Source organism: Medicago sativa, chromosome 4 (assembly GCF_051527215.1).
Source record: "Medicago sativa cultivar Bolivia chromosome 4, Bolivia_mono, whole genome shotgun sequence".
Taxonomy (NCBI): domain Eukaryota; kingdom Viridiplantae; phylum Streptophyta; class Magnoliopsida; order Fabales; family Fabaceae; genus Medicago; species Medicago sativa.
In genome coordinates, this window is record NC_140752.1 from 66,971,810 (window position 1) to 66,984,556 (window position 12,747).

A 12,747-nucleotide genomic window follows, 5' to 3' on the forward strand; every position below is an offset into this window, starting at 1 on the left:
TTTTCACTAATTTTCAACAAACTAGAACTAGAATTGATGCCTAGTATACCTAAAATTAACAATTAAGACAATAGCATACCTCCTTCAGAGTAAATGGTTCAAAATTGTAGCAAAGTATTTAAATTAGTACTACCTCCGTTTCTTTTTAAGTGTCACTTTTTAACATTTTACACAAACCAAGACACTCAATAAATGTTACTTTTTCTTATATAATAATCTATACTTTTATTACTCCCTCCGTCTCACAATAATTGTCACTTTATCATTTTTTCTTTTTCTCAAAATAATTGTCACTTTAGAATATCAATGCAGCATTTATTATTTTTTTCCAGTAATATACCTTTATTTATTGAATTTCATCAAACTTAACTACTCCACTAACTACAATTAATAAGGGTGTTTAAGTAAATGACACTAATTTTACTATTAAAATCAACCAAACTAATCATTTCCTTAATAACCGTGTACAAACCTTAAACGACTATAATTTAGAGACGGAGGGAGTATAATAGTCTTAGTCATTTAATATCTTATTTCATATATTTCTCTCTCCACAATAAATAACTAAGGGTAATGTTGATAAAACAACATTTATTGTTGCATTGAACTTTGAAAGTGACAGTTAAATAGGAACAAAAAATTTCTACAAAAGTGACACTTAAAAAGGAACAGAGGGAGTAACAAAATTTCATACAATACTGTCTAAGAGTTCAACTCATCAACATTGATTCGAAAAGCAAAATCTTCACTTTCTAACTCCTCATGGAACAGATTAAGATGTGGCACTTCAATCTTCTTAACAGGTGGTATATCTTCATGTGATGACCTCTGTCCCTGGAAAATGTTCATCTATCTTAGTTAGAACTTAACATAGATGCAAAACAGTAAAACTACATGCATATGAATCACAATCCTTATCAATCTCGTGCATACCCCTCTTCCCTAACCAAAACTAGAATTAAACAACTTGAGCAAAACACAGGTGGTAACACAACTCTCCATCAAAGGCGGGTAGAGCCAAAGATTGGATGAATCCCCCTTCCAGGTGTAGCAAGCTCCAAAAAAGCCAGAAGGTAGAAAAGGAAGAAAAAAACAATACTGTACTGGCACTCTTCCTGATGAAATCTATCTGATTATAATGAGAAATATAAAGTTCCATTTTCTATATCATTGCAAAGATTAGTTCTCACATGATATACTTACTTTGATGACAAAAATGTATACTTTTTAATAGTAAAAAATATAGTATGTCTATTTAGAATTTTCAAATTTATATATGAAACTACATTGGTTCTATTCCTCCACTTATAAATCCAGTAACTTTGTGAAAAGAAATGCACAAGCGCGACATCTAATTGTTCCTTCATTGAAGAAATCTTTGCCAACAAATTAGTTCTTAGATTCATAGTAGTTAATAGCGGCGCTATAGCGGCCAATAGCGGCCGCGCGGTGCGGTGCGGTCCAGGACCGCTATGCAATAAGCCATGGCGTAGCGTTATGAGATAGCGGCGCAATAGCGGCCGCAACACTGCATAGCGGTTTTGCACTCTTGCACCGCTATTTCATTTTACGTGAAAATACAAGATTCTCCTTGGTTTTAAATAAAAAAACAAGGGTATTTTTGTCATTTTCGTCACACCCTAATTAATAACTTCAGTTTCTCTCTTCCTTCTTTCATTCTTTACGGCGCCTTTCAGATCTGTACGCATCTGCTCTCTCAAAAAACTTCCTCTCTTCATTAAATCTTCTCTCAAAAGCATCAGATCTGTACCCTAAAAAGCATCCTCTGTTTTGTTCATCCTCTATTCTGCTCTCTGTTTCCTTATTTTTGTTGTTTTTGTGGACAACACAGTCATGGCAGCTTCCGCTTCTGGTGTTCAATCAAACTCTGTGTCTGTTGACTCATGTGCTCAAAGACATAAGTGGACTGGTGATAATCTTGACATTGTTTGGCAATTTAATCACTGGAAGGATCCCAGCTTCTGGTGTTCAATCAATCCTAAATACTTTTATAGCAAACCAGAAATTGAGACAGATCCCAAATTGCTGAGAGGTTTGCATAAATGCATTGAGACACTTTGTGAATGTAATGAAGTGGCAGACTTGGTTACAACTCAGTTGGGACAACTCAGAAGTTACAAGTGATATATGTTTGTTTATAATTTATAGTATTATTTATATTTTTTTTGAGAGAAGTTTATAGTATTATTTATATAATTTGTCCAAAAAGTTATATGAAATAGCGGTCATAGCGCTAGGCGCTATCCCGCTATAGCATTTTTGGGGTCGGCCGCTACGCGCCGCTATCCGCTATTAACTACTATGAGATTGACATCAAATCGGTCACTGTAGTACAAAACTGGTGATATTATTTATCATCTGAGAACCAAGTTTATAATGTGATATCAGGGGATTTTGGTAGAACACATACGTTCGAGCCTTTGGTAGCAGCACCTCAATATATCAAAAAGCAGACGATTGTTTTAATTATCATAGAAATTAAAAAAAAAAAAAAAAAAGAGGCTGTATGGATGACTAACCTTCTTTAGAACATACACAAAATAGTGAAAAGTTTCACCAAAAGTTGTCCACTCAACAGACCAGCTGAAATCCGGTGCATTAAATATAGGGCGCCTGAAATGTGGCTGGCATGAATTTTAAGAACATTAGAATCAAGGCAGGGCTCAATAAAAGACACAAATCTAAGAGTTCATTCTTCAAACCTGGCCAAAAGTTATTGAGATAAATATGCCATTTGGTTTCAAAACCCTGTGAACACCTTTCAATGTGGACATGACCTTGGACATAGTTTCGGGCTTTGGATTCCATGGGTCACCACTATCCACGAACAATACATCCTTCAAAATCAAAGTTAACATATTCACATTTAATAAAACTCTCAAGCTTAAGAACTGTAGGGACCATAATTGTTAGTTTAGATTGTCAAGCCAAAATTCCATTAAAGGACAAAGGAAAATTGCCTAATTTACCATAGTTCCTTTCTCGATAACCAAATCAAAACACTCATCGTCAAAAGGTAGCTCTAGCATATCAGCTTGCATCACTTTTATGTCTAATAACAGAAATACAAACATGTAAAAAATTAAGAACACATGCAACAAATGAGCCAAACAGAATCAGATAATGAGAAAGTTGATATTCATATTTCATAGCCAAAGTTTAAACCATATACAAAACAAATCCATTACTTATATCTACCAAAACACCAATTCCCCCAAGTAAATCATCATTAAAAGAATCAAAATATGAATTTTGTTAAGAGCCTCACATTAGACTATAAGTCCTGAAAATAATATCATAAGTTGGAAGCATCCATTACTCTACAAGTCAGTTTGGTAGCGAATGAGGCTTTGTTTGGATAAACAACTTATCTGCAGCTATAAGTTGTTTCCGTATAAGCTATAAGTTGTTTTTCATAAGTTATCTTGCAGTCTGCTTGGCAAGTACAATAAGCTAGCTTATAACAGATACCTTATAGCTTATAAGTTCATACGACTAAAACAGACCTGTTTGGTAACTGTCATTTTCACATGAGTATATGACTTATTTTTACTAGCTTATAGCGTTTTTTGATAAGCTACTTCAAGTAGCTTATAGCTTATGATCTGCTCTCTCAATTTGACCTCTATCGTCTTAATTGAAAAAAACTAAATATTAAATAAACATATATTTTTTATGTCATATTTCATATCTATAAACTAGTTCAACCAATAATTTCACGAAACATTACAAACTCAATCAGCTAGCTTATCGGTTATAAGTTACATAGTAGTAGAAGGCAAGATAACCTTTGAATCCCTGAGAAACTAAACGATTTTGCATGTTTAGAACAGCAACATGAGAAAGGTCAATGCAAGTAATGTTGGTAGTTCCATCGTTATACAAGCCATCACACATTTGTGAGTTTCCACATCCAAGTTCGAGGACAGAGGAATTGGGGGTGAGATGAGGTTGAATGATGTGACGAAAATGGGAATAATCTTTGAACCACTCGTATTTCTCTTCCTTCGTGAACCTCTCATCCCTGAAAGAGAGAAACAATGAAAGCATTAAATTCTTGAGAAGTTCAGAAAAATGACTAGAAGGTTTATGATTAGTGATTAGTGAATACCAGTAAGAAGGATTAAGGTACGCCGATGCAGTTGAGGGTGCTACAGTTGCCGTTGTCGTCGGGTGTGTTTCGTCCATTGTTGACTTCCAACCCTAGCGCCGCCGGACAAAACGGTGATAATTGCCACGCCTGCACTCAGTTGGACAAAACGGTGATGCTTTGTTTTACTAGTTTAAAATTGTTGTGCTGTTTGTACCAAAAAATCAACTGTTGTGAATTCTATTGATTTTTTTTACTTCTCAAATGACAACATGGACTATCATTTTTTATGGAAAACTGCCTCAATAGTTTACTCATATACCATAAGGACGAATGTTCAACTCTTGTCGAAATGGAGACATCTTTGATAAGTGATTTGTAAGTACATATGTCAGTGCTCTTTTAACACTCTGACCCTAGTTAACCCTTGAAACTAGAGCTGTCAAAACGGGCGGCCCGGCCCGATCGGACAACGTGCTTTTTAGGGCCGGGCTAAAAAGCCCGGTTTAAATATGGGCTGGAATAATTGAGCCCGAGCCCGGCCCTACACGGGCTCCCGGGCTAACGGGCCAGCCCGGCCCGCACGTATCTAGTTTTTATTTTTATTTTTTCATTCTTTTTTTTTGAAGAAACTTATTTATGTTTTTCATTCTTGTTATATTTCATGGATTAATAAGTTTTCATCTTGTTACCCAGGCAATTAAAGAAGGTGGTATTGATCTAGATGAATTTTCTAACAATTGGATTTCTAAGTTTGATAGAATTATTTCTGCATACATATGGTATTTATGCGAAAGTAAGCTTACACTTGTTAGTTTGTTTTCTGTTTTTTATTTTTATTTAAATTTGTTTTTGCTGTTTAGAAAAACCTTCAAGTCATGTGACATATGTACTTACACATATCCAACTGATAAAATTGACCAAAAGTTGATCAAATTTGAAGGGTATGCACTATTTTTTCAGCTTACGTACTTGCTGCTCTGCTAAAAACAAAATATAAGTTGTGCTGAGCATTGCATTTTCAACTTACAGTTTATTACTTTCATACTGATATTTCTGATTATGTATGTATACAATTTTGGACAAGAGTTTAAAGAAAAATCAAGAATTATGTATACAAATTTTAAAATTCATATTAAAAAGCATATATGCTCAAACTCATTATCACTTGAGGACCACTTCTGGAGTGGAGCTATAAATGGAAACAAGATACAAAAAAAAAATTGTATTTTTTGGCGGGCTGGCGGGCCGCCCGGAGCCCGAACGGGCCAGCCCTAACGGGCCACGGGCTTTTTCGGGCCGGGCTAAAAAGCCCTGAAAAAATTCGGGCTGCAATTATTCGGCCCAGGCCCTACATTTTATTCGGGCTTTCGGGCCGGCCCGGCCCATTTTGACAGCTCTACTTGAAACTCAACTCAACCGAAATATTGTTCACAAAACAAAAAGTTACTAGTACTCTCTTAGACTTAAGCGTTTCTAGAGACATTAAGGTCGTAACGTTAGTAGCGGAGTTGAACCTACTTCTTTGTTGAATATGCATCAACTCCTTACCACCAACCGAATAACTTTTATTGGCATAGAAGTGGCTATATTTAGTTCTATCTTACAAATGTATATATTATCATTTATACTACAATTTTACATGTGAATTAGTTTTAACCATTCTGTTCGGTCAGGTAACAAACAATCCATCCCTCTTATTATGGATAATGCAACATTGGTAAATTGGCACCGTGAAAAAAATTAACTTTTGGTCAGATGTATGGTTTTGAAAGTCTAAAACAAGTTTGCTTGGCATACTTGATAATATTAGTATCAAGGGTTCCCTTCAATGCAAAGTGAAAAATTCTTTGTTCGTGATTGTTGATCAATTCCTCTTTCTCTGCTTAATCATTATCCAACCAGTTAATAAGATCAGTATTCAAAATTCTGCCCATGGAAGATTCTTAGAGATGGAATCACACACAGACTCAATAACTCTATCTTTAGGGAATTATTGTTTTTCGATTTAAAAATTATACCGAACGAAATTACTGGGTGAGTCACGACCAGGTCGCTTTCTTTAAGACGTTTCGCGGCACTACCCTAGTTTGTGCAAGGTAGACTATCAACCACGCCGTCTCCAGGATAAAACAGCCCAGATCACTGTTACGAGTATATACTGCACAGTATATAGTCGCTCGAGAATTACACCTCAAAGTATGGTTCAATCGTATGATCGAAGCCACTCGATACGGTACGCAGCCGCTCTATTCGAAACCGATGGGACAGAAAGGAGTAGAAGAAGAAGAACGATTTAAAATCGAAGGGAGAAGAGAGAAAATCGCACAGGAAGCATCAACTGTGAGATTTTGGCGTGAAGAATGAGTGGGGGGAGCTCTCCTTTTATAGGCAGAGTTCGCGAGAATTACTTGGGGATTAAGTTTGCTTAATCCTTAAGCAAACGCGTTTTACGCGTGACTTGGGGATTAAGTTTGCTTAATCCTTAAGCAATGCAAACGCGTTTTCTTTAATTGGAAATATCCGGAAGTTTCTGGATACTGGTTTGGATCGGGTCGAAATGTAACACATTAATTTGTTACGCGAACGCTTTCGTATAATGAAAAATTAATTAATTAATTAATTTAACATTTTCAAGTGACAAAAAAATATATATATCAATTTTCCGACCCACGACCCACGACCCAAGCCCAAGCCCAAGCCCGGCCCGGCCGGTCGAACGGACGGCGGCGTCGTCGCGCGTGTGATATATGTATTTTGTAAGCGTTCACCCGTTCACAAAAATGGGTACCCCAAGGGCACACCCTTGGAGGTCACCCCACCCTTATATAAACACTTACTAGTTGGGGTGACTCTCCAATGTGGGACATTTTTAAGTCACATACCCACACACTAGTTTCTCATAGTGTTTTCTTTCTTTCCAATTTTTTCACTAGACTTTAACTAGTGTTCCAACAATCCCCCACTTGACTTCAAAATGGTTTCGAGAAATAACGTAAAACGTTTCCATAAGATTTGCTAATATACAAAGGTGTTGTTAACAACTTGAACCTTTGCATAGTGGAAGGTATTCTGATTTAACAAGAGTTGCTTACAGCATTGAACTCTATCTCAGACATAGAATCCACACACAAACCTTTTCATAGGTGTATTCTAAAAGCCCGTGCGTTTTAAGGCCCTGCACGTGTATCCCGGTTTTAACGAATGCTCTAGAAATTCTGCCTCAAAATTCCATAGGACCGGCCTAAGTTCCACATTCGTATAGGTGAGTCTATCAAGGGTACTCCTGTAGCTGTGTACCCCACTCAATTAGAGTATAGATCTCATTAAGAGTTACCATTAACTCATCCTTCTTTCGCTGCAGGATCATGCTTTCTATATTCTTTCTCTCATAGCATCTTCTACCACTTCATGACTTGTTTTTACCCATTGAACCTAAATCTTGGGATCTCCAGTCATATAGGTCGGGTTACCATCATTTAGTGGGCTATAGACATTAGTCACATCCTACTGGATGTTTCTCGGACTTTCTCTCTATTAAGTCCTTTCGTCAAAGGATCAGCTAAGTTTTCATTCGTACGTACAAAATCAACTCTAACCGCTCCATTAGAGATACACTCTCTAATCGTGCTGTGTTTTCGCCTTATCTGTCGTCTCTTACCATTGTAATAACGATTCTTAATCTTTGCAATAGCCGCGGTACTATCACAATGAATTAACACAGCTGGTAACGGTTTCTCCCATAAAGGGATTTCAGCTAGCAAGGATCTTAGCCAACTTGCTTCTTCACTAGCAGTAGCTAGTGCTATCATCTCAGATTCCATTGTGGACTGAGCCAGAATGGTCTGCTTCTTAGACTTCCAAGAAACAGCTCCTCCAGCTATGCTAAATATATAGCCGCTGGTCGCTTTGGAATCATCCGACAAGGTGTTCCAATCTGCATCACTGTACCCTTCAAGTACAGCAGGATATTTTTGATAATGCAGTCCTAATGTCATAGTCCCTTTCAGGTATCTCATGACTCTCTCAATAGCATGCCAATGCTCCTTGCTTGGCCTACTTGTAAATCTGCATAAGAGTCCCACGACATAGGCAATGTCGGGTCTAGTACAATCAGTGGCATATCTGAGACTGCCAATGATGCTCGCATATTCAGTTTGTCTAACACCATCTCCAGTGTTCTTAAAAAGTTTTACACTTGGATCATAAGGTGTGCTTGCAGGTTTACAATCAATGTAGTTGTATTTCCTTAATATCTTCTCAACATAATGAGACTGATCCAAGGAAATTCCTTTATCTGATCTAGTAATCTTGATGCCAAGAATTACATCAGCTTCTCCTAGGTCCTTCATATCAAAGTTGTTACTCAACAGTGATTTCACAGAATTTATGGCAGGAATGTTTGACCCAAATATGAGTAGATCGTCTACATATAGACATATGATAGTGCAAATGTTTTTATCATACTTGTAGTAGATACATTTGTCACTTTCATTCACTTTGAACTCATTCGAAATCATTAAGTTGTCAAACTTTTCATGCCATTGTTTAGGGGCTTGTTTTAGACCATACAGAGATTTGTCTAACTTACATACTTTGCTTTCCTGTCCATGGACTACAAAACCTTCAGGTTGTTCCATATAGATTTCTTCTTCCAACTCACCATTCAAAAAAGCAGTTTTCACATCCATTTGGTGTACTATCAAGTTATAAACAGCAGCCAAGGAAATTAGTACCCTTATGGATGTGATTCGAGTAACTGGTGAGTAGGTATCGAAAAAATCTATATTTTCTCTTTGTCTGAAACCTTTGGCTACAAGGCGTGCCTTGTATTTGTCAACAGTTCCATCAGGTTTCAGTTTCTTTTTCAAAATCCATTTACAACCTATTGGTTTGCAGCCTGGAGGCAGTTCAGTCAAGTGCCAAGTATCGTTAGACTGTAGAGAATCCATTTCATCATTTATGGCTTCTTGCCATAAGTCTGCATCCAAGGAAGACAAAGCTTCTTTGAGATTTGATGGATCCTCTTCTAATGTATTGACCACATATTCAGGTCCATACTCTTTAGCAGTTCTTGCTCTCTTACTTCTTCGAAGTTCTGTAACATCAGTTATGATGTTTTCATCACTATTTCTGATTACTGGATTGTGATCAGGTGTAGTGTTCATGTTTCCGCCCCCACTATTACCCCCACTATCTCTTGATAGAAAGGGAAATTTCGTTTCATAGAAATCGGCGTCATTTGATTCTATGATCACCTTAGCCTTTAGGTCATAAAACCTATATGCTTTACTGTTCAAGGCATACCCAATGAATACACATTCATAGGCTCTACTTGCAAGTTTGACTCTCTTGGGATTAGGAATCCTTACATAGGCTAAACAGCCCCATGTTCGAATGTAAGACAAATTAGGTTGTCTTTTCTTCAAAATTTCATAAGGAGAAATTTTGTTCTTAGTTTTAGGTACTCTATTTAGCACGTAGCTAACAGTTAATAAAATTTCCCCCCACCAATGAGGCGCTGCACCAGAATTAAGCATGATGGCAACTACTAATTCGGTAAAGGTTCTATTTTTTCTTTCCGCTTTACCGTTCATCTCAGGAGAGTAAGGTGCAGTTGTTTCATGAATGATTCCGTGCTCTTTATAATACTCATTGGATGTGTGTGATAAATATTTAGTGCCTCTGTCACTACGATAGCGCTTGATTCTTTTATTGAATTGAGTTTCAATTTCTTTGACAAAATTTTTAAACATATCAAGCGCATCACTTTTGTTTTTCATTAAATACACATAAGTGTAATCAGAGCAATCATCGATAAAAGTTATAAAGTATCTTTGCCCGTTTCTAGTCAAGTTACCATCAAGTTCGCATATATCAGAATGTACTAATTCAAATGGTTCGGTTTCTCTTATTACAGATTTATGAGATCCTTTTGTTATTTTTGCTTGACTACAAAATTGACATTTTTCAAATTCATTCAAAGATAACTTAGGAATTAAACCGAGATTGCTCATATTAGAAATGATTCGTTTATTAACGTGACAGAGTCGTGCATGCCAAATATTAAAATCACACAACATATAAGCAGAAGGAGAAATTTTATTCATAAGATTCAACTTAAACATACCATCAGTAGCATACCCTTTCCCAACAAAAACCATATCCTTAGTAATAGAGTACATATCACATGCTATGATTTGTTCAAAACCAGCCTTATTCAGTAAAAAACCAGAAACTAAATTCTTCCTAATTCTAGGAGTGTGCAGCACATCCTTCAATATGAGAGTCTTCCCGGAGGTGAATTTCAGCTCCACATCTCCGGTTCCAGCAACTTCAGTGGTGTGAGAATCTCCCAACAGCACCTTCTGATCTTCAGCAGCAGTGTATGTCTTGAACATAGCACGTTCATAACAGACATGGCGAGATGCACCAGTGTCTATCCACCAACCATCAGATCCACCCACCATGTTGATTTCAGTTATCATTGCAGTATACGGCTGCTCCTCATTTGTTGTCAAGTGAGCCTGAGCTTGAGCCGGTCGAGTGGATGGGTTTCTACACTTTCGTGCCATATGACCTGGTTGTCCGCAATTGTAGCAATTAAACGGTTGAGCAGGGTCATTCTTTGATGGTTGAGCTCTTGGGACCTTTTGTGGGTTCCCATTCTTATTCCGATTGGAATTCTTATTTGCAGGACGGTTCTGATTCTTAAATTGTTTGCCAGCAGGCTTCAGAACAGCACCCACAGATTTCTTTTTAGTGTTGCTGTTCGAGACAGCAAACACCTCTTCATTCAGTTCTTGTTTTCTTGCCTCTTCTTCAATACGAAGTCGAGTAATCAGACTTTCAAGAGAAAACTCCTTAGTCTTATGCCTAAGGGCATTCTTGAAGTCCTTCCAAGCAGGGGGCAGTTTATCAATTATCACAGCAATCTGAAACTGCTCAGGTAATTGAATTCCTTCAACAAAAATCTCATGAGCTATATTCTGAAGCTCCTGAGATTGTTCTTCGACAGATTTCTCGTCGTTCATCTTATAGTTTAGGTACCGGCTCACAGCAAATTTCTTTGAGCCAGCCTCTTCAGTGTTATATTTATTCTGAAGAGCATCCCAAACATCCTTAGCTGTCTTATGAATCAGATGCAGATCATATAGATGATCCGCAAGACAGTTCAATATGTAATTCTTGCACAGGTAATCCTCTTCCTTCCAGAGGAGTATATCCTTTTCAGCCTGTTTCACCTTTTCAGCATGTTCGGCAGTAAGCCTTTCCAACTCAGCATTTGCTGCAGATATAGAAGCATCTGTAGCCACTACTGTCTTACCGTTACTAGTCGTTTCCATAGGAACCGACATCGATGGTATCACGGGTATGTTATCCTTCAAGACGTGGGCAACCTTTTTCGTAGTTAGAAAAAACATCATCTTTGTTTGCCAACGCTTGAAGTTACTACCGTGAAACTTAAACGGTTTGTTGAAATCGACAGCTGTTCCAGATACAGTAATTTCGTTGTTGGTATTCATGGTTTCAGAAACGTCTTAAAATTATTGTTTTTCGATTTAAAAATTATACCGAACGAAATTACTGGGTGAGTCACGACCAGGTCGCTTTCTTTAAGACGTTTCGCGGCACTACCCTAGTTTGTGCAAGGTAGACTATCAACCACGCCGTCTCCAGGATAAAACAGCCCAGATCACTGTTACGAGTATATACTGCACAGTATATAGTCGCTCGAGAATTACACCTCAAAGTATGGTTCAATCGTATGATCGAAGCCACTCGATACGGTACGCAGCCGCTCTATTCGAAACCGATGGGACAGAAAGGAGTAGAAGAAGAAGAACGATTTAAAATCGAAGGGAGAAGAGAGAAAATCGCACAGGAAGCATCAACTGTGAGATTTTGGCGTGAAGAATGAGTGGGGGGAGCTCTCCTTTTATAGGCAGAGTTCGCGAGAATTACTTGGGGATTAAGTTTGCTTAATCCTTAAGCAATGCAAACGCGTTTTCTTTAATTGGAAATATCCGGAAGTTTCTGGATACTGGTTTGGATCGGGTCGAAATGTAACACATTAATTTGTTACGCGAACGCTTTCGTATAATGAAAAATTAATTAATTTAACATTTTCAAGTGACAAAAAAATATATATATCAATTTTCCGACCCACGACCCAAGCCCGGCCGGTCGGCGGCGTCGTCGCGCGTGTGATATATGTATTTTGTAAGCGTTCACCCGTTCACAAAAATGGGTACCCCAAGGGCACACCCTTGGAGGTCACCCCACCCTTATATAAACACTTACTAGTTGGGGTGACTCTCCAATGTGGGACATTTTTAAGTCACATACCCACACACTAGTTTCTCATAGTGTTTTCTTTCTTTCCAATTTTTTCACTAGACTTTAACTAGTGTTCCAACAGGAATAAATGTATTCCTCCATCGAAGTATTTTTTGTTGACGAGAATTATGCTTGATAAAATCTTTACTTGGTTGATAGTCATCATACACATTCTCCTTCGATCAAGGAAAATACACATTCTCCTTTGATCAAGGAAGTTATGTGGCATGCTCCTCTTTGCTACAATATTGATCGTTAGGAGGCCGCCAGAGTCTTTCCATTTGTGGTGGTATTTT

At 37.6% G+C, this 12,747-nt stretch overlaps 1 protein-coding gene across 1 annotated transcript; it reads right to left on the reverse strand.

The window, feature by feature from the left end:
* Positions 1 to 565: 565 nt before the first annotated feature.
* On the reverse strand, positions 566 to 4,320 carry LOC146930964 (S-adenosyl-L-methionine-dependent methyltransferases superfamily protein). The gene is made up of 6 exons (XM_085702459.1): positions 4,133 to 4,320; positions 3,810 to 4,045; positions 2,991 to 3,073; positions 2,724 to 2,858; positions 2,541 to 2,645; positions 566 to 834 (listed from the first exon to the last, which is right to left on the reverse strand). Exons 1-6 carry the CDS (start codon positions 4,207 to 4,209, stop codon positions 703 to 705), a joined length of 768 nt encoding a protein of 255 aa, XP_085558585.1. The 5' UTR covers positions 4,210 to 4,320; the 3' UTR covers positions 566 to 702.
* Between the last annotated feature and the right edge of the window lie 8,427 nt (positions 4,321 to 12,747).